Genomic DNA, 22,041 nt, shown 5'->3' with positions numbered 1-22,041 from the left:
TTCCGCATGGGGAATCCGCCCTCCGCGGATGTAAACACTTCAGTCTGTGAGGCACTACTTACCCGGTTTTTTCTTTCTTTTTTGTTTGGCCAATGCTTTGCAGCTATGCACCGGCGGCTCCGTCACGGATCTGGTTCAAGGTCTGCGCAGCCGGGGTGCACGGCTGTCGAACAACCAGATCGCGTACATACTGCGGGAGACGGTGCAGGCGCTGGTCTTCCTGCACGAGAACCACTGCATGCATCGGGACATCAAGGGCCACAACATACTGCTGACGGAGACGGGCCACGTGAAGCTGGTCGACTTTGGCGTGAGCTCGCATTTGGCCGCGACGATGGCGCGGCGAAACACGAGCGTCGGCACACCGTACTGGATGGCGCCAGAGGTGATCGCTTGCGAGCAGCAGCTGGATCAATCGTACGACTCGCGGTGCGACGTGTGGTCGGTGGGCATTACGGCGATCGAGCTGGCGGAGGGAGATCCACCGCTGTGCGAGCTGCACCCGATGCGGGCGCTGTTTCAGATCCCACGCAATCCACCGCCGAAGCTGTCCCATCCGGAGCAGTACTCGTCGATGCTGTCCGACTTCATATCGGAGTGTCTGGTGAAGGATCTCGAGCAGCGTCCGTTTTCGAAGGAGTTGGTCACGCATCCGTTTCTGAAGAGCGTCGGTCCGTATGTGGACCAGATACGGCAGGAGCTGCGGGCGGAGATAGCGCGCCAGCGCGAGGATGGTCGAGCGCCGAGCCAAGCGATCGCCACCACCAAGTACGGGAAGTTGAAGTCGGACCGCAAATCGAAACCGCAGAAGATGTACATGGACGATCTGGCCGCGCTGGACGTGCTGACGGAGGATGCGATCGTTGAGCAGCTGCAGAAGCGCTACGAAACGAACCAGATCTACACGTACATAGGCGACATACTGATCGCGGTCAATCCGTTCAGCCAGGTCGGGCTCTACACGACACAGCATCAGCGCAAGTACACCGGGCAGGCACGGTCGGACAATCCGCCGCACATCTTTGCGATCGCCGATGCCGCCCATCAGGCGCTGGTGCACCAGCGCCAGAACCAAGCGATCGTGATATCGGGCGAGAGCGGGTCGGGCAAGACGGAGAGCGCCAACCTGCTGCTCAAGCAGCTCGTGTACCTGGGCAAAGCGGTGACGAAGAACCTGGAGGAGCGCATTCTGCAGGTCAATCCCATCATGGAAGCGTTCGGCAATGCGCGGACGGGCATTAACGCGAACAGCTCCCGGTTTGGGAAGTATCTGGAGCTTACGATGGCCCGCAGCGGCAAGGTGAATGGGGCACGCATCTTCGTCTACCTGCTGGAGCAGAGCCGGGTGGTGAAGCAGGCCGAGGGTGAGGGTAACTTTCACGTGTTTTACTACATGTACGATGGGCTGCAGGCGGAGGGTCGGCTGGAGGAGTACTATCTGCATCCTTCGTACCGGAAGACGCACCGATATCTGCAGGAGACGGCCACGCTGCCGAAAACGAACGTGGACCGGTGGAAGCAGCTGCTGGCGAGCTTCCGCGTGCTCGGCTTTAAGGACGACGAGGTCGATATGGTGAACCGGGTGCTGGCCGCCATCCTGAACCTCGGCGACATTGAGTTCGGCGAGATGGACTCGAACGACAACACGGACAGCCGGGCCCGGGTGATCGATGTGGCGCCGATGCATCGCGTCTCGAAGCTGCTGGGCGTTGATTCGGCCGACCTGCTGGAGGCGCTGTCCTCCAACTCGGTTGTGACGCGCGGTGAAACGATCACGCGCCATAACAACGTGGCGGAAGCCTGCACGGCCCGGGACGCGATGGCGAAGGGCTTGTACGGGCGATTGTTCGATTGGATGGTCAATCAGATCAATCTGCTGCTGGTGCACAACAGAAATAGTAACAGGTGAGTGGGAAGGCGTCATCGTTCGCTTCGGGGGAATTTTCGGGTAGCTTTGGAGACGTCAGGACTGACCGTTCCGTTGTGTTTTGGTATGTTTTGATTTGCAGCTCGGAACAGTTGGCGGTTGGATTGTTGGATATTTTTGGGTTCGAAAACTTCAGCAAAAACTCCTTCGAGCAGCTGTGCATCAATATCGCAAACGAGCAGATACAGTACTATTTCAACCAGCACATCTTCACCTGGGAGCAACAGGTAAGGGTGGATTTTGAATTAATGAATTTCGAGATGAATCACATTAACCAAACAAACCGATATTCCTCTCGACAGGAGTACATGGCGGAGGGTATACCGGTCGATTTGGTCGAGTTTGCCGACAACCGTCCCGTGCTGGATATGTTGCTGAGCCGCCCGCTGGGACTGCTGGCACTGCTGGACGAGGAATCACGCTTTCCGCGCTCAACGGATCGTTCATTGATTGGTAAGGAGTGGTTTGATTCGTTTTCTCCATCTTTTTTTACAATATTGTTTGCATATTTTGCAGAAAAATTCCACAACAACGTGAAGTCCAAGTTCTACCAGCGGCCAAAGTCGGATGCGGTCTGCTTCGCCATCCACCACTTTGCCGGCCGGGTGGTGTACCAGGCGGACGGGTTTCTGGAGAAGAATCGCAACTTCCTGCCGGCGGAAATCATACAGCTGATCCGCCAAAGCCAGTACGACATGATACGGTTCCTGTTCCAGTGTCCGATCACGAAGACGGGCAACCTGTACTCGGCCATCCAGGATACGGGCTCGCGCCAGAACGTGCCGAGCTTCATCAAGGTGGACACGAAAGAGAAGTTTAACTCGCGCGGGCTGGCGTCGCAGTCGCGGGCCCAGCAAACGGTGGCGACGTACTTCCGCTACTCGCTGATGGATTTGCTGCAGAAGATGGTGACGGGGACGCCCCAGTTCATACGCTGCATCAAGCCGAACGAGCTGAAGGCGGCCAAATCGTTCGATGCGGCAAAGGTGTTGAAGCAGCTGCGGTACACCGGGGTGCTGGAGACGATCCGGATTCGGCAGCATGGGTTCAGCCATCGGTTTACCTTTGCTGACTTCCTGAGAAAGTAAGGAAGGAGTGGAGCTTTGTGGCCTTTTGAAGTTATTAAAACCTGTTTGTTTTGCTTCACAGGTACTGCTTTTTGGCGTACAGTTTTGAAGAACGTGTCGTATCGAACCGAGAATCCTGTCGCTTGCTTTTGGTGCGCTTAAAGATGGATGGATGGGCACTAGGAAAGTCCAAGGTATTCCTTAAGTACTATCACGTCGAGTACCTTTCGAAGCTGTACGAGGAACATGTAGGTTTTTAATTGCAATGTGTTTTGGGAGTCTTTTAAACATGTCTTTCTCCCATTGCAGGTCCGTAAGATTGTGCTGGTGCAGGCCTGTGTAAGGCGCTGGCTGGCAAAGGCACTCTACAAGCGCGAGAAGCAGCGCGTCGCGCTGAGTGCCGTAACGCTGCAGAAGCACGTGCGCGGCTGGCTAACGCGCCGCCGCATGCGCATAATGAAGGAAAAGCAGGAGCGGGAGCGCTTGGAGCAGGAGCGGTTGGAAAAGGAGCGGTTGGCAAAGGAACGGTTGGCAAAGGAGAAAAAGAACAACGGTATGTGTGCTGTGGGAATCCTCCCTGTAGATAGTCGGCTCAGCGTTCTATACTAATCGACTTCCATTTCTCCCCTCCCCTGACAGAGCAAAACAAAGCAAAGCAGGCGCTGGCAAAGGCGAAGCTCATACACCAGGTGTCGAGCAACCAGCTGGAGGCGAAACACAACCACCACCACGAGAAGCGCGCCATGGACATGAACAACAAGGAAAACGAGCGAGCCGCCATCGTCATCCAGAGCTACTACCGCGGGTACACCATCCGGAAGATGCGCATGACGCCGGAAATCGAGGCGAAGACGAAGTACATCCTCGGCATCGCGAAGAACCGCGTCGAGGCGCAGCGCATGATGCAGAAGGAGGGCTTCGCGAAGGAGGACGCAGCCCGCATCATCCAGCGCTACTACCGCACGCAGAAGAGCAAACACAACAGCAACCGCGATGCGATGGCGGCAGCGGTAGGAGCGGCATCGGCGGCAGCGGCCGGCCGGAAGGGTCCGGCGCCGCAGCCGCAGCCGAAACCGCTCACCACCAAGGACCAGCAGATGGATCTGATCGCGTTCTCGCAGAACGTGCACCTGCTCAACCAGGAGGTGCACAAGAACCTGCGCGTGAACAAGGCGGGCGTGCCGCTGGACGCGATCGAGAAGCTGCCGAGCGACTACCGGCGGCCGCCTGGGTTCGTGCTCGTACCGGGACTGCTTGGTACCGTGCCGGGCGGTGACTGTGCCAAGTACAGCTCGCTCCGCAGCGTCGACTGCGACCACGAGATGACGAAGGAAGTGATACAAAGGTAAGGTGGCGTGGGAAAAGGGATTTTTGGGGCTGGAATTGCAACTGAACTGCTCTTTCTTCACGGTTTCTCTTCTGTGCTGCCTACAAACATCACAAAACTGTAAACATCGTGCAAAAAAGCAGAACGCCACCGCCCGCAGCGGACTTTGACGACATCTCCCCGTGGGACATGCCGTTCTACGAGGTGGAGCGCAACCTGCGCTCGCAAAGGTTGTTGCATATGCTTCTAATGCTTCTGCTAGCGTTTTCGTTGTGCAGTTGGTTTATGATCTGGATGTACGGCTGAGAGAGATAGAGTGCGAATGGGATATAGTGAGAGAGAGAGTTAGAATGAAAGGGAATCCTTCGCCTGTGAGTGTGAGCCCGTACTCCGTTTCGTTGCTGGTTGGTTGTGTGTGTGTGCCGTATGTCTAGATTCGCTTGCTTCTTGCGTAGAATTTGTATTTCTTGTTCTGAATAGCTCCTTGTTCCAGCATCCTTTTGTGTGTTTCCAAGAAAAAAAAGAAAACCCTATTAGTGTCTCCACCCCTTGAAAGTATTGCTACGGATGTTAACCGTTTGAATTGTTCGCCTTCCAAGAAGAGTGCCTACGCGCTCTTGCGTAACGAAAGCGCCTTATTTACTTATTCTCTTTTTTCCATTTTTCCTTTTTTTGCCAATTTTCGCGCTTTGCAGGCAGCGTAATATGCAGCAACCGCCACAGCGCATCGACATCAACCGGAACGACATCCTGGGCGACCGCAAGATGGAGCTGAGCGACCGGAAGCTCTCGAGCAACTGGCACCAGGCGTTCCAGGGGACGGACGGCACGACGCCCCAGGACAAGTTTAAGGGTCTCGCAAGGTAAAATCCACGGCCAGAGAAGTTTTTCGGTCAGATGTATTCTTCTTCAATGGCAAGGCAATAATCTCGCGTTGCATTAGGCATACCGACTAAACTAACTTTCTGTTTTCACTCTTACAAATCCCTAATGCTGCTAACACGATGCCTAACAGGGCTCAGCTGGGATTGATCAACAAGATTGCCCAGTTTGATAGAAATAACAACAACTAAGTGATAAGAGCACCCTTCAGCAGTGTTTCCTTCTTTTGCACCCCTTTTACTAATCATTTTCCAAACTAACCCCATTTTCTTATGTATCTATAAAACGCACGGTTTTTTGCTGATTCCGTTTGGTTCCTGCAAAATAACAAAAAACCGAAAAACAGTCCTCTGAAGAACAAGCGCGCCTTAGCGATTAATGACGAGCTGCACGAACCCGTCTTCGTTCCGAAGAATCGATCTTTCCTCTACAGTAAGTAGACGGAGACGGAGGAGATGGATTCCTTCAGGTAATGTTTGGCGTAATGGGGGGATGGGTTTTGGGACTGTTTCCTTTTTTTTTCGTTTCATTTAAATTCATTTGCATGCAGTAACGAATGGTTTCGGGACGATTGCTTTCCATTAACATAACATCTCTTTTACTACATCCAACTTGGCATGCCTGTTGATGCCTTACTTCGTGCCGCGTATCGGAATCCATTTATAATTGAATTGTTCCGTTGCTTCATCTCCCGCCACAGATCGCCGCAAAATCAAAACGAACCGGCCCACATCCGTAGCATTCCAGCGTTCAGCTATCTCAATCCGAACAATCAACAGATCCTGCGCTATTCGCCGAACCAGCACCGCGACGCGTCGGGCGAGCCAACGCCACCCCACCCGAGCCCGGTTCGCCAGTCGCCGGTCGAGCAGCCGACACGGGAAGCATCAACACCGCCCACTCGGCTCGGCCTGCTCGGGCTCGGTGGCGGCGGCGGCGCTGGCAAGAAGGCGGCGAAGGCAGAGCTGAAGGCACGCGAGAAAGAGAACAAGGAGCGCAAAAAGCGCGAAAAGAAGGCCAAGAAGGAGAAGGAAAAGGCGGCCGCTAATGGGCTGACGGCGTCGTCGACCTCGTCATCCGGCGGGTCGGCCGCCTCGTCCGGTGCGTCCTCGGGCGAGAAGCAGCGCAAGGAGCCAGCCGGAAGGAAGAAACGCTCCGAACAAAAGGAGCAACAGCAGCAGCAGCAGATTGTGAGTCGGTTTGCGGGTGTGGACGACCAGTCGCTGCACGAATACCACCAACAGTACCAGCAGCAACAGCAACAAGTACCTCAGAAGCGACTGATAGAGCATCACGAGTATCAGAACATTTCGGAGGAGACGAAAATCGACAGCAAGAGCCCGGTGATGCGGATGTTTGGCGATACGAACTTCCTGGTGAACCATCGGCGCAAGGCGGCCGAGCAGAAGCAGCAGCTGGCCCAGCTCCAGCAGGTCCAGCAGTACCACAAGCAGCAGCAACAGCAGCAACAGAAAGCTCGTCAACAGCAGCAACAGCAGCAGCAGCAGCATCACCATCAAGGTAACGGAGGGCCTCCGGGTTGGCGTCAGCAGGAGCTGAACTGTGGCCAGGGCGTTTGCGAACTCCTGAACGGGGTCTATCGGTTCAGCCCACACGTCACCTCGTTCGCTCAGCTCGATTCGAAGAGCGCAAGCAGCCTGTCGGACGATCGGTCCACGCTGGACAAGGACTACCAGAACTTCAACGTGTCCAAGTACCTGAACATCGACGTGAAGGGTCCGCTGCACCATCAGCGCGACCGGGCCCGGGACAGCGGTGTGCACGAGCGGGACATCAGCTCCAACAGCTCGAGCCTAAGCACGGGCAGCAGCGGCATGAACTCGCTCAACTCGTTCGATTCCGTCGAGCAGGCGATCATCTTCCAGAAGGACCGCAATGCCGACTCGTACCTTGGGCCGTTCAACTTCCGCCAGCTGTTGCGGCCGACCCAGGGCCCGACCGAGTCGCTCCGCAAGCGCAAGGGCATCAATCCACCGTCGCCGCCGCCACCGCAGAGGGGCAAAAGTTAGGCAGGGATTGCAGGCCGCTCCCGGTTGGTCCGCCTGTATGATTGCCTAACAGTTAGCTTACGCGCAACAAATGCAACGAACCAAAGAAACGCGAGCCTTGTGCGAGGGGAAGCTCCCGGACATCCGGCTGCCTCGTTACTTTAGGGCGGCAGTTAAGCAAAAGTGGCGCTCCCCTCCCTTTGACACGAAAGTTACACAATGTGTTGCGCCTTGGAAGAATTGAACGACAAAAAGAAAACCCGCAAAGCTCGAATCGCGGGAAGTTTGCGGACAGAAGAATGTTGGTGTTGGTTGAGCGTGTACACTTTTACCATAGTTTAAAGAGCCGGGCTACCAGCCCATATTGGTCGGTGAAAATGCAACAGTTTTGTTGATGGTCGAGCCTTTGTGTGCCTGTCTCTCCCTCTAATCTGCCTTCTAATCTTTGTAAAAGGTAATTTATTTATCGCACGGTTAGTTACCCTCTTCGTTACGGCGCGGCTTCTCCGATTGGCCGTGTGTTTCACACATCACCATTATTTGTGTAAGCGAATCCACCAGAAACAGGATGTAAGTTTCCAATTCGAGTGTAAGCAAAACTGTTTGTAAACAATGCAAAGCGAATTGCGTTGGCAAAATTGTGCCAACAACACTGGGTAGTGATGCATCGCCGAACATATATAAAAAGAAAACGGCTTGGAAAGGAGGGACCGCGTTGCACTCGATGGATTAAAGAGCTTGAGCTGAGCTTGGTTAAGTTAGCAGATAGTCGATAACAGTACAATTCAATGAGGTAGAAGGGAGACAAATTTTCGGATTATAAAAGAAATTCTGAAGAAGCGGAAATAAATAACGGAACGGCGGGTGTGCAATGAACAGTAATTCAAAGCGGTGTGATGATTGCGATAGAAATTAATAACAATGTATTTAAGAATCCATTTCCGTGTTTTTTTTCGGCCGGGATGAGCATGAATTCAGTTTGATGAATTTGGGTTAGGATGGAGTGGTAAGACGGTTTGAACTGTTAGTGCGTAGTTTTCTAGACAGTAGGTTTGGTTTTGAAAATAAAGGCAATATTAACAATTGTTATGAAATGTTGTGTTCTATTTGATTTTTTTTACTCGAAAGAATATATTAAGGGGTCATCCATAAATTACGTAGTGATTACTGTTGGAACATTTGTAAGGTTCCAAGCATTGTTAGACTAGGCGATGTTTTGATCCGGTTCAAAACATATAAAAAGGGAGAATAATCGCGCAAACGGCCCTTAACGACAAAAAGCGAACAAGTGTACAAGCGAATATAATTGAGAATAAAAAACATTAATTATTTGGCACTGTGTTGAAGTAGCCTAAAGAATTCAATTATCTCACTTTTTTCGCGGGAAGCAAACTTTTTAAAATACTTAAAGTTTTGTAAAGTACCAAAATAGAAAGAAGATGATCCATAAACTACATAGGAGTCATCCATATACTACGTAAAAGTAAGTGTAAGTCTTTGACTAGTGTTCAAAATTAAAGAATTATTTGATTTAGGCCTTTAATGTTGAAAAGCCATTCAATCAATGCACAATACACGATCTATAAGTGCAACGACCATTAAAATGTGCATACATTATCTTACACTCATGTTTTATCAGAAAATGTTTTGAAAAATTTATGTTTCTATCGATTTTGTGTTTTTTCATGAAAGAAAAACATGGTTTTCTTCTTGCAGTTTTGAAATATTCGGGTAAGACGAACACCTGATATGGGAAAGATGGACACCATGAAGGGTAAGATATATACCTATAAAAAACGTTGGAAATTGAAGAAGTTTTTAGTATTTTAACACATCCTATTGCTTTCCACATCATGGTACGTACATAAACCAATTCTAGGGCAATTGCAACGACGGTTCATTCAGCCATGAATTTAGAAATTATAAGCGGCGCTTGTAACATATCGTAGAATGCAGCATCTAACGCATTATTGCCATATCGCGTACAGACAGCTGACGTTGCTCCAGCTTACAGAACAACATTCTAGAACTTCCTTTTAGGAAATTACTCCGCGAAAAGTCCTCGACCTCTGAATTTTCTTGAGGGCTTTGTTAATGCTTAAGCCATTTTCCACCAAATCAATATTTAACATTTGATATTTGTAATCCCATAGAATTTCTCATCTATTCCTGAACGATGTCGTATCAATGCCTCATATTTTTATTGCCTAAAGTTGTCCAAGTCGTGAGAAGATATTGGATTTCGTGAAGCGTCTCATCAGCGTCGAGCGAGTAATAGCATAACGAATGGCTACTATTTTGACCGGTGTTACATTTCTCGCTTATTTCAATACTTTCTCTAGCTGCTGATAGCTAGTTGCGGTTTATAGCTTCGGAATACCCTTATTTAGGGTATTTGAAGGAATCTATTCAACACTAATTGATATAAGAAGTAAAAAAAATAATAAATTCGGTGTCCATCTTTCCCTACAACAAGGTATCCGTCTTTCCCGCTTTGGTGCCAGGATGTTCAAACCACCAGAAAACAATATTTTGTATTGCTTTCAGTCTCGTTCTTTCACCAGTTTTTTAATTAAAGATCACGAAAACTCATTCGTGAAATAAAACTTCCAGAAATATAAACAATACAAGTTGTAGAGCTTAAGATCCGCAGTAGTCAAATCAAATCCACAAGGGATTTAAACGTGGATTTAAACAATTTTGCATATATTATGCCAAAAATGTTCTCAAATGTGTTGTAAAACTTAAAGTCAGGATGCTGCATTGTGCATTTTTTCGAAAATTACCCTTTTCATGCATTTATGAGAAGTGTCCATGTTACCCGCAGTGTCCGTCTTTACCTACATTCCCGTAATGTTTATTGTATTACGTAATTTATGGATAACGCTTGCTCGAAGAGCATTTATTCTTTTCCACGTCTGTGCATTGATCCCGATATTAGAATAATGAAACAATATTCTGCTCTTTGTAAGCAAAGAAAATTATACACTCAATTTAATGCACACAATTATACAACAATAGTGCGTTCCACCAAGCCAGCAGCACGTTAGTGTCACTCGCAAAAAGCATTGTTATGTTAGCTGATGGATTCGTGCCACCTCACCACCTGATACATAAATACAAACCAGACTAATGGCAAGAGACACGGATGCAGTTGCACATTTCCTGCGCTTCCCGCCAAACAGCATGCGTGCAGTGGAAAGTTTCACTTTCAACACGCCTTTGTTAACGCAAATGGAAAGAAAACGAAACGGTGGCTCGGCCCCGATGCGGTGCTGGAACGATGCAAGATTGATAATGTCGGACCAGCGTGGCGAGGGCGCACCACGGCCACGGAGGATAATTTATTGTACACGAATGTAAAATTTATGACTGCTGCTATTGTGCATAATTAATGGTCCGTCCGTCATACTTTTGCATTGGCCATCCCCTCCCCCCTCCCTCCCACAAAGTCTGATCGTAGAAGCGGACGGCACCATATTGGGAATTTGAAACTTTTCCCGCGAGCGCCCATCGATGGCAGCGTGCTGGTTGGAGGGTAAGGAAATGAGCAAAGCGCTCGTACATCCGCCAGTTTAGCCAGGATAGAGCGAGTATCGAGCGGTAAAAGTTTCCATCGATATGGACGCATAGCGAGCGGTGCATCGCACGTTATTGTGCCTGTGTGTAGGTGGATGGTATCCTTATAATCCTGCAGGGGGTTTTTCCGTGTTTGACCATGCGGATGCTTTCACGCGAACGTCACGCCATGCTGCAGACAGGCAGGAAGGGAACTGGTGGAAATCCATGCTTTGCATGCGATAACTTGTTCGCCCATCGCGCCTTGATGGGCACTTCCGCGTTACGCTCGAGTCCACTAATTAGCTTGCGTTCCATTATCCCGGATCGGTCGGACCGTTTTTTGCAATTCAGTGCCAAAGCAGCGCTAGGATGGTGTGTTATGCAGGATAGTGTTAAGGGAAGATTAGCGTAGCGTGTGCACGGGTTTTCATGACTTTATTTTTCCAAGCTATTTAACAGAGTGGTTGCTGGTGTCTAAGCAATAAAACGATCGGAACCAGATTTGCGTCCACTCAGGATGGTAATTTTTCAACGATGTTAGTATTGCCAGCGGTTAGGTGTATTGATTGAAAGCATTGACTGTTAGGAAAGCACTTATTGCTATTTGTAAAGTGCTTGTTAATTGAATTCATCATAAACAAGCATAAACGATTCAGGTAATGAGAATAAACAGGTTGATGATGATTATTGTTTGATATCTGTTATTGGAATATTTTCCTTCCATACTTATCCTCCTTTCAATAACCAAATTCGTCTTGAAAGGCTCACTTCTGAGTTTGACTATCGTTGAATAATTTGTTTACGTACTTACTTATCAGGCGCTACAACCGCTTTGCAGTCTTGGCCTGCCTCAGGAGTGTCCAAAACCGCTCACGGTCTCGCGCCTTCGTCTGCCAGTCCGTTATCCCGGCCTTAATGGCGGACGCCTCCACGTCATCTTGCCACCTCAATTTGGGCCTACCACGCCTCCTCTGTCCTTGTAGACGGATTAAAAAGACTTTAGGGGCTGGGTCGTCCGTTTCCATGCGTATAACATGGCCAGCCAACCGGAGCCTGGCGAGCTTGATACACTGTACGACAGTGTATCACCATACATTTCGTATAGCTCGTCGTTATAACGGCTCTTCCATTGTCCTTCCACACATACGGGGCCAAGTATCCTTCTTAGCATCTTCCTAAGCGAACGCGGCTAAGAGGGTTTCGTCAGATTTGGACAGTGTCCATGTCTCAGAGGCGTATGTGAGTACTGGTACTATATAGGTACTATATAGTCCCAGTTTCGTCCGTCACGACAGGTTCTTTGAGGTGAACTGATTTTTCAGGCTGTAGAATGACCGGTTGGCAGCCAGCATCCTTGCGCGCAACTCAGCCTTCATGCTATTGCTGTCGTTGCTGACCTTTGACTCGAGATAGGTGAATTCTGAGACGACTTGAAAAGTGCGTTCATCTATCTGTACGCCACGCCTACGTAGGTTCTGATTATCTATTGGTAGTTCAGTTTGGTCTTTACCTCGTTTATCTGCAATCCGAGGCTCTCTGCCACCTGCTCGATCTCTTGGTAGGCTTCTGCGGCTCTCCGTAGACCAATGATGTCTATATCATCAGCGTATGCCAGGATCTGGGTTGACTTATAGAAGATGGTTCCCGTAGTCTCTATTCCCGTAGAATAATTCAGTTCTCAATTTTTAATCAATCGCGTAGAGCCGAGCATTTAATTTCATCAGTACGATAATCTACCTACCTCAACTGTAAAAACAGACTTGAACTAGAAACTTGTTTAAAGAAAGAAATGGAAAACAATTTTTGTTCCAATCATTTGTTACAAAGTACCAGGCTGCTCCATGGCGTTTAGGGATTAATCAAAATTTAATCCTTTTTTTCAGTGAGTTTTAATGTGTGGCACATTCAACTGGTCGGGCCCAAGCATAATCGGGTGAATCTTATGAATAATTACTACAATAACTTTTTAAACCATATGCTTGCAATACTCGAATCGATTCAACTCCCTAAAGAAGCGATGTCCCTATTTTTATCGCTCTCCGTCTCTTCTCTTGTGCTGCTCTTTCAACTGGTTTCTCTCATTTCATGATCACCCTGTATGGTCACAGTATCTCTTGCAAGATTTTCCGAGCGAGAGAGAGAGAGCGAATTTTCCGAGCTGATCGGTCGGTACGAATTTTCGACCTCGATCGTACCGAGCCAGTCAGTCGGAGCGCGTTTGGTGTAGCGAGTGGAAGCACACACAACCCCGATCGCTGATCGCGTGAGGGTAAAGATCACGGGCACTGTGAGCGGAGCGAAATGTCATTCGACCGTGCGCCGGTGTGCGTGTGACTGTGGGAAAAGGAAAACTCGATCGGCAAAGTCGCACGGTTTGACAGATTACCGCTACTAGCTTCAGAGTAGTGTTTGTGTGTGTGTGCGTCGAGTTATAGTAGTCAATGCATGTTCTACTTTTGCTGCTAGTCCGCGATCGTTTTCATTTGTTGTGCTGATCCGGTCCATTAGTTATGTTGCCTTATGCATTTGAAGATTCCTAGCCCATTGCTCTTACCGTGCTGAAAGACCAAAACGCACAAAGGCAGGTGGGAAATAGGTAAAGATGAGTTTCTCTGCGATGGGTGTGTGTGCGTGATCTGACCGTTCGCAGGGCTTTGCGTATTCACGCGCGCGCGCGCTCGCTCGCCTGTGTGTATGCGTTTTTGACAGCTCAATAGGAAACAACGGGAGCGTTCTAACGTAGCGGGATTTATGGCAGCCGATCTGTTCTGTTCGCGACGGTTCACAATTTTCCTGCCCATCACACCCCGCTACTTACGCTTTTACGGCTAGGTTTGTTCGATTCGTTTCGTAAGCGGCGAATTATTTCCGACAGCGCGCGGTGCGGGAAAAAATGAGATATTTCTGATGGTGATAAAATCGACCGTGCGTTTCTACAAAGCAAAATCTTTGAAGATCGCGTTGCGTACGTGTGCGTATTAGCGGTGGTGGTAGTGGTGGTGATGGTGGTCGATACGGCACCCCACGGTGTCAGTGGTTGGTGAATGGTATACTTGCAAATCGATGCTGATGCTCGGTGACAGCGCGAGTGTTTGTTTCGCCGCAAAACGGACGGGCCGGTTTATTGCGGGAAAAGGAGGAAAATTAATTTTACCCTGCCAAAAGTAACCTTTCAGCGATCAAGCGGTGTCTGTGTGTGTGTGTTTGTGTGCGTGTTTGTGTGGTCATAATAATTATTTATAACAAAAATAAAAATCAACAGAAAAGAGCATTCGTGTTTGGGTTTCGGTGAATGAATCAAGCAATGGCTGCGCTTGTTGAGGAGAATACAATGCGTGATTGAAAATATTTGCCCACCAAAGTCTTAGTACCGCAGTGTGTGTGTGTGTGTGTTGTTTGGGTGCAGCTCGGTGTCGGTAAAGGAAAGCAAACGCAGCGAAATGTCATTATCACGCAGCATGGTGGAGGGAAGCGGGAGCAATGTGGCCGGTGGCGCTGGAACTACGGCGACGAGCGAGTTTATGCTCGATATCAAAATCAAATCGGTCGAAAAAACGCTCGTGCCATTAATGAAGCAGGTAAGAAATGTCATGAAAACAGAAAACAAACAAGCACAGTAAAGTTATTGTCAAATGGATTCGATGCTCAAATTGATATTCTCCAAAAAAACATTGTAGATCCAGTTTAGAGTCTACAATTACTGTTTACAAAAGCGTTTCAGTTTATAATCAATGTTAAACACTAAAACATATTTCAAAGCATTTACGAATGAACTATTCTGTTGTTTCTTAATGTTCGATTTTATTGATTATCAACGATCATATCGCGGGATAGCTTCGCAGTCGAATGTGTAGCCGATTCGACTTCAACATAGCGGGATGCAGATCGAGTCTCACTAGATTATGACCAAGTACCTTGTTTCTTTGTAACTTTTTATCCAATCAGAATACAGACATCGACTTTTTCCACGATAAATCTATCATGCCTAAGCTCCAAACTCTCCTTCACACTTACTGTACTGTGTGTCTACCTGCCTTCATTTTGATTTGTTATTCGACACACATCAAAACATGCTGCAGACGCTCTTAGTCAGTAGATTACAGCCAGTAGAGCCATTGGATTTGTGTACGTGTGGCTGCTGCTGCTGTACAGTCCACCAAGAATCGGATTCAATCAACGTCTCTCGTAGGGTCCCCACCATTGGTTTGCAATTTTCTTTATGGTCGTTGTTGGTGATCCACACCCCACGGGTCCGACGCCATCTGGGAGCGCCCAGATTTTCATCTGGGTCGTCGTCACACCGTACGGAGAGCCGGCCACACACGCGCTGATGCGACCAGCACCATAAACACCCATCCTATGCCCCTGAGTAGGAGGCGGGAGGAGCATCACGATCGAGATGGAGAAGGGCATTCGCCCAGAGGAAAGTTTTATAAATAAATAACAATCAAGATAGCGCAGCACATGAGTTTTGTTTGTTCGCACACAGCGAACGCGCTGCAGATGGTGGTGTTTTTTTTTTTAAATTTGTTTCTTGTTGGCACGAAATGGTTCACAATGCTGTGGCTGCATGAACGGCATTACTTATATTTTTACCACTTTTCAAAACGTATGAGTAATTATTATTAACAGAATAGCCCAAACAAGAACGAAGTCCGACTTTTATAGAATGAATGAATTCTGAAGACGATCGCGCATGATGTATGGGAGCATCTGGCAATCTGGTGGCTTATGGTGCGTGTGTATGTGTGTGTGTGTGAAGCAGCGCAGTATGCTGGCGCCAGAGCGGCCAAAATTCAGTGCGACCACCTCTTGGCGGCAAAACGCACCGTGGAAAACCGAATCCCAGTAGAACTCGCGCCATGCACAAGGGGGCGTAAAATCGCGCGGGACGCGAGACACCACCAAACCTCGAGATTGCATACAACCCCATAAACTCCCCTCCCCTCCCCCTGGGATGGGGTGGCCAAACCGGGGCAAAAGAGCACGCGTGCTCTCTCACGTCGGGGACACACACACACACGGTTGTGCGTGTGCTTGTGTACGGACTAAAGTTAGACTCGCCAGTCGGGCGTCCCGCGGCGGCAGACAATAATTATTAAAAGCGAAAAGTTTATTTATAGTATAGTCGACAGTGAACAGACGTCGGTTTGGGTTGGGCCGGTGCGCGAGCCAGCGCCAGAGAAGTGTATCGCGTCGGGTGTCACCGACGTGTGGAGCAGAGAATTTGTGAAAAGTCGATAAAAGTCGTGTCTGTAGAGAAGGGGGGAAGGGAAGAAAAGGACAGGTTTGCGGGGTGGCAAGATGAAGCGGACGACAGCGGGTAGGGTGAGGAAGTGTGCAAAAAATGGTGTGAAGTTTCCGTTTCGTTCGTGCGATAAACAATCGTCGAACTGTCAGGTCGATGATAAAACGATCGTTTGCAGCCGATTGCAGCGAAAGCCGTGCCGGTGTGTGGCATCTGGCCAAGGAAGCGATGGGTGTGGGTGTGTGTGTCGGTGCTTTCCCGGATACATCGGGCACCGGAAGCAACTTTTGCACCGGAGAATGTGGAAAATGTTGATATTGTTTGGTACGACTTTTCTTTTCTCTTCCGTTGCTTCCTACTGATAAACTATTTGTGCAATGCTTGAGGCGTACGGGGGCAAACTTTGACTTTTAAGAAGATGAAGGTTGGAAGTTGGCAGCTATTATCTGGCCCTGTGCTGTACAATTACTTTTCAGTTTAATCAAACGTTGTTTTGAGAAGGAAATAAAACCAATTACACAGTATTAAATGTCATGTTTCTGAGAAAGGGTAACCTTTTAAGCCAACGCCTGGAGAATATGACATGATGGTCCGTTGAAGGAAAGCCTAGCCTCTCTCCCTCAATACAACCAACAACTGCTCCCAGACGGGGACGCCAAAGTGCCCCAGAAGCAAAGAAGCGTATAAGAATAGAATAGTTGATTCGTCGCGCGTGTGTTTTTATGTTTTATGCGGCTGTCCCACGTCAGACACTTAAGAAACAAAAGAGGGAGGGAGTGTGGTTGGAACAACACCACGATAGTACCGTGGCGTACCGTCCGTCAACGCAGCTCGCAGACGGGCGATGAATAATGGCATCGGCGAGTGTCGCCAATCCGTCAAGCTGCTGTTTGCTTGCGCGGCCGAACAATAAGGCGCGGCCGAACGCACTCGCGCTGCAGTTTTTGGCGGAGATTTATGACGCCGCTGTCCAATTAGCGAAGACAAGTGCCGAGGGACGTTGCCGAGATGGGTGGGCTGAGTTACTTGCATATGATGCATGATGGATGTAATCAATCCGTAGCCGAACAAATGCACGATCAATGGTGGGGTTGTATTGTTTTTCTGAGACACAGCAAACAAATGGACGCTCTTGTTGCGTTCTTACGGTTTGCTCAATGCATCGGCAATGACAAGCTGTATGCTGTCTAGTTGGAATTGAAAATGTCTTCCCAGATGCTGATGGAGTGACTGTATCAATATGTTGTTCCTCGAGTTTTCCCTCAAAACTCTTAGAAGACTCCCTCCCCCTCCCCAAAGTACCATTTAATCCACACCGTCTGGGAATGTTTATGTTTGTTTTCTGTTTGCGCTCTCCTCCCAAAAAAAAGACTGCACCGTTTCACTTCCTGGGCAACACCGATGGCATGCGTTTTTCGCTAAAACAACAACGTCAGCGTGACTTTTCAACGCGCGAAACACAGTTCGGAGTAAGTTCGGGGAGTCAGAAAGGCCGTGGTAAGCAAATTTGGCAGTCAAAATATTTGTCTTCCATCAGTACGTTGTCAATACGATTGATTGGATTTTGTTGGCAGTGCGACAGTGGCAGTGGCTGGCTGGGGTGGCGTCTGGGAATGCTTATTGCTTTCCATGAAAAGGGGGAAATGGGGAGAAAAATACAAACTCGTGCCGCATGTAGACTTTGGTTCGGTGTTTCCAATACAGTAAGCCGATTAAAACGGGATGGATGAAAGAAGACTTTGCTGATTATGCTGCATGTTACTCTAAAGAAGGGATTAAATATCCAATTAATTTATTAACTATCCACTTGACAATTTAACAATGTCTTCTTGAAAGAAACGAAACTCAGTTTAGAAAGCTCCTAGAATCAAATGCTTTAAAAAAGATAAGCGAAACTTGTATTTTAAACCGCCCTGATATATCATACACTGTTGCTGGAGGTAGCTTCTTACTCTTATCAGAAGGTTACAAATAAAGAGAGTCACACATTCTTGTAAAAATGAGAGAGAGAGAGAGAACGAGAGAGCTTGTACACCGAGTAAGTAAAAGAAGATAGGGCTTTCGTAGGCTTCGAGGAAGACATGCGCCTCTCGCATCAAACTGTTGCACCGCATCGGATAGGCCTGTCAATTTCCACGGATGGGTCACCATCATCACTTGTCGCGCGTGTGTTTGTGTGTGTGACACGGTTGACATCGGTTACAAACACCATTACAGGGCACTTCCGAACCAAGGTTTTTTGGGTTGGAAGCTTTCGCTGGAGTACCTGTTCCGTCCTACACAGAGACAGAGCTGGAATATTGGGTTCTATTTTTACTCCTTCCTAGGCCAAAAAAGGCATTGGAGTTGCGAATGTGAGCAAGGGCGAACACCGGCTGTCAAAATAGAACGCCGACGTTGTATTTGTGATTCATTTGCGGTCGTTCGTTACGCTTCAATCTTAAAGTGTCGTCACATTCCATGGGAAGCTCCAGAAATGGCTCCATGTACCGCCGGTACGTCATTAAACTGGAGCAAAAGAGTACAAACTCTAACTCAATTACCGTGTGAGTATGCGTGTGTGTCGCAGTCTAAGTGAAGCTCTTTCCAATTCCCTGACCTCCCAGCAAAGGAAGTTTAATCGGGCGAAGAATTGGAATTGCATGACACGGACCAGTGAATGATACGATTTGCGATAATGATGAACCATGGGCGGGGAGCGCCGTAGAATCCGTGTGAATCTGGCAGGACTAATCCGGTTCGCGGGCAACTCCAATCCCAAACCCCAATTTATGGCGCTCGGTCATGCTACTAAGCTCACGATGAGATTGTACGATTTTGGCCTGGGAAAGTTTGTTAAAGCGTTTGGCTCCGTAAATGAGCTTACCTGCTGCAAAAGGCTAAAAAGTTTGTTGCTTAATGAAAATGGTACAGAATTTAATTCGGGAAAGGTTTCCGAAAAGTGAAGGTAAAGTTTGGGCGCCGTAACACATACGTACGTACGTACGACGAAGAACAGTTGGGATGGCAATTAGTAATTAAGATTATTTCGTTGCGGAAGGGGAGCCGATTCAATTAAGGTTCAAAGCTAAGGTTTTTGGAGATCCAAGGGCGCTTCTTGGGAAGGTTGGAATGCGTGTATTAAAGTGTTGTGGTGCTGATCGGTAGAAATTAGTATGATTGGGTTTAATATTGCATGGAATAATGTAGGTTGAACATGGCTGGTTGTGTCGGGAGATAACATTTCGATATTATGTCTAACAAGGCTTAATAAGTACATCAGTACTTAGGAACCTACCAGAACAGCTGAATCCTTTTATTGCAAAAGAAGACTATCGAAGTGATAACTTTATTTTAGAGTACAACTTTAAGGAAAATAAAGTAAGAACTGCAATGGACAGTTACAATAACCGCACACCAGGTGACGCTTATTGGCGGTTGCATCGTTCCAACTTCAAACGTTCAGGAATATTTAATATCCCCAAAACCACATTTCCAATCATGCTCACGTGGTGGTTGTGTATTAAAATTAAAGCCTCCTATCCATACCAGTGCTCTCCTCATGCTACTTCACCTCCTAAAGGCACTGATTTTCCACGAACGCAGATGCACGCAAGATTCGTGAGAGTTTGATATTATGGTTCCACTGTGGGCCGTGGTACTCCTGTGGGGCAGTTCCATACATCTGCGATGCCACGCGAGTCGGTACCGATTTTATGACATTTCAGCCCCAAACAAGGCCCAACATGCAAACGATGGAGCTAGAGCCTGGAAGGGAATGTATTGGTAGCACTTCGGCCACAGCGCCTCCCATTCCTCTTTCTCTCTCAAGTGGGCAATAAAAATCGCGAATTTGTTTAAGCGATATTTGGGTCGCCCAAGGGAAGCAGTAAAGCAGTTTACTAATACTGTGTGTGCGTGCGTGTGTGTGCTACCGTTTTGGGGGCTAATATTTGATTGATTTAGGAACTTTGGGTAAGAAAAATGGAACAACTCGTGAGGGACAAAAGTTAAATTCATGCATTGGAGTCATGCGTTTTTTTTCGGTACAGGAATCGCAAAAGTTTTTCCTAGCTTTCCCAAAAGAAAATAAATGTGTAGCGTGTGTGAGTTTGTGTCGTTTAGCAGGAGCAGGGCAACGTGTTGCATTGCACGATTACACCGCCACCATCACCACCAGCTCTACTGGCTGGAGCGAAACGGGAACATTTACCTTCCGGCTACCGTTGGACGTCAAATCAAACACCCGCAGGGTGGTGCTAGCGCGCGTATCACGTATCGCATTACTGTGCCGGGGGAGGTCTGGGGGTTTTGTTTTTATTTCGCCCAGCCCTCGCCGATGCCCTCGCCCTGTGCTGGAGTGCTGGATAGCACTGTACCGTGCAGGGTAAGGTAAACTCTACCCCAGCAATGTAGACGACCACACACCGTTTAGACGTTACGGCAAGTGGGGGGAGTGTTTTTGTACCTACCCGTTCGACTGATCGATTGCCGGGCTGGACTAATGGGACCCACGCTTTGCCATAGCCCTGTTCCTTGTTTCTCCCCCCTCTTTCCTACAACTTGAGGGAAGGATAGAACTCCGACCGCCTTGGACTTTCCACGGCCTTCCATGGGACATGGGCCTTCTGGGGCCACGCGAGGCAATGAAGAGTACGGGTTAATGGACTGAAAGTGTACGTGCGTGCGTGTGTGTGTTTGTCGATGGGGTTGTAGAAATGCTGGATGGAAATGAAACGATATTTGTGTTTTGCGTTTTTGCTGAAAGAAATCCACAAGCAATAAACGGGGCGGCGTAATGGGGTGTAATGGAGTCAGCGTGTACAATGTGTGTAGAAACTTGTTGCAGTGGACCCCGGGGTGCGAAAAGGCAATTGAAGAATGATTTCGGTAAGAAAGCAGAGATTGTCACGTCAGCTTAATGATGCGGGCTTTATCTTTGATGGAGAACATTTCAATTTATAACTTCACAATCCGTTGTATACATATCTGTTATTAAGCATTTACTGTTAATAAGTACTCAAAAGGTATAAAGCAAAATTTATACCTATTCTTAATATATTTAAATGAATTAGTGTTCTTTTTACTATGAAAATATTCAGAAAATATACAAATTATCCTTTATACCTCCTGAGAATATCAAATACAACAATAAACAACGTCATACATACACAGGAGCAGGATGGTTATGAACGTTTGTTCTTGAAACTTCTTCAAAACCCCTGTAAATTGACAATAAAAGCTTGATCTTGATCAAGCTCGACAACTTGATTTATGTCTACATAGTCAATAACATAGTAAAAATCGAAAAAATACTTTAAGACCACTTGACAAAACTCGTTGTACTAAATCACAATATACTTTGTACTAAAAACCCCACTCTCAAAACTATTTCAAAGCAGAACACCATACCAGTCTATCTCTATTTGTTACGCTTTGTAGCTGTTTCAATTTCCCCAAAATCACTCACCCCCTCCCACTAAAAGTCTGGAATGTATTTCCCTTTGTGTAAAGTGCACAAGCAGCACGAATGGCGCTCGGTCGCTATTTAGTAGTAGTACCAGCTAGATTGAATTTTTCCTTGTCCGATGCAATGTTGTTTTATTTTCTTTTTTATGGCTTTTCCCTTCCCTCCAAACCCACCCCAATTTCCATTTCCATGCCCCCCTGTTCTATCCGGCTCGCTGCACAGATGCAACTCAAATAGCATAACGGTGAAATTGACCGTGAGACGGCCGGCACAGTCTCGGCATCTCCGGGAAGATGCATCGTTCGCTGTCAGCAGGCGTACAAAACAAAAAACACATTCATACATATCATGCCGTTTTACCGAACCTCACCACCCAACTGCCACCCCTCTGTCGTGCGCTGGAAATAGAAAAAAAGACAGGAGAAATGTGCAATGCGTCCGTTTCCAATGGTTGCCATCGGTTGCAATTGTGGTTGCACCGTGCTGTTTCGGCTGATGTTTTCCAGCTTGTGGTTTGTCTGAGAGAGTGTGTGTGTGTGTGTGTGTTGGTGTGGGAGAGCTCATTCTTTTT

At 48.0% G+C, this 22,041-nt stretch overlaps 2 protein-coding genes across 7 annotated transcripts in view; both read left to right on the top strand.

Moving 5' to 3' along the window:
* Nucleotides 1-8,313, top strand: part of LOC120900701 (myosin-IIIb-like) — a 51,646-nt gene extending 43,333 nt beyond the window's left edge. For 3 of the 6 annotated variants that reach the window (XM_040308059.1, XM_040308057.1, XM_040308061.1), the window contains 10 exons: nt 104-1,905; nt 2,010-2,154; nt 2,230-2,380; nt 2,444-3,011; nt 3,077-3,242; nt 3,304-3,547; nt 3,634-4,339; nt 4,465-4,551; nt 5,017-5,184; nt 5,904-8,313. In XM_040308059.1, coding sequence (XP_040163993.1) covers nt 104-1,905; nt 2,010-2,154; nt 2,230-2,380; nt 2,444-3,011; nt 3,077-3,242; nt 3,304-3,547; nt 3,634-4,339; nt 4,465-4,551; nt 5,017-5,184; nt 5,904-7,233 — 5,367 coding nt within the window. In that variant the 3' untranslated portion in view covers nt 7,234-8,313. Of the gene's footprint in view, nt 1-103; nt 1,906-2,009; nt 2,155-2,229; nt 2,381-2,443; nt 3,012-3,076; nt 3,243-3,303; nt 3,548-3,633; nt 4,340-4,464; nt 4,552-5,016; nt 5,185-5,549; nt 5,636-5,903 lie in introns of all 6 variants that reach the window. The other 3 variants (XM_040308062.1, XM_040308063.1, XM_040308058.1) reach the window with 3 other exon arrangements.
* A 4,681-nt stretch (nt 8,314-12,994) lies between these two features.
* Nucleotides 12,995-22,041, top strand: part of LOC120899881 (alpha-catulin) — a 72,113-nt gene continuing 63,066 nt past the window's right edge. The window contains exon 1 of the mRNA XM_040306187.1: nt 12,995-14,351. Coding sequence (XP_040162121.1) covers nt 14,214-14,351 — 138 coding nt within the window. The 5' untranslated portion in view covers nt 12,995-14,213. The remainder of the gene's footprint in view (nt 14,352-22,041) is intronic.

This window comes from Anopheles arabiensis, chromosome 3 (assembly GCF_016920715.1).
Source record: "Anopheles arabiensis isolate DONGOLA chromosome 3, AaraD3, whole genome shotgun sequence".
NCBI classification, from domain to species: Eukaryota; Metazoa; Arthropoda; class Insecta; order Diptera; family Culicidae; genus Anopheles; species Anopheles arabiensis.
Note: the sequence above shows the minus strand (reverse complement) of the source record. Positions and strands in the feature narration are given on the sequence as shown.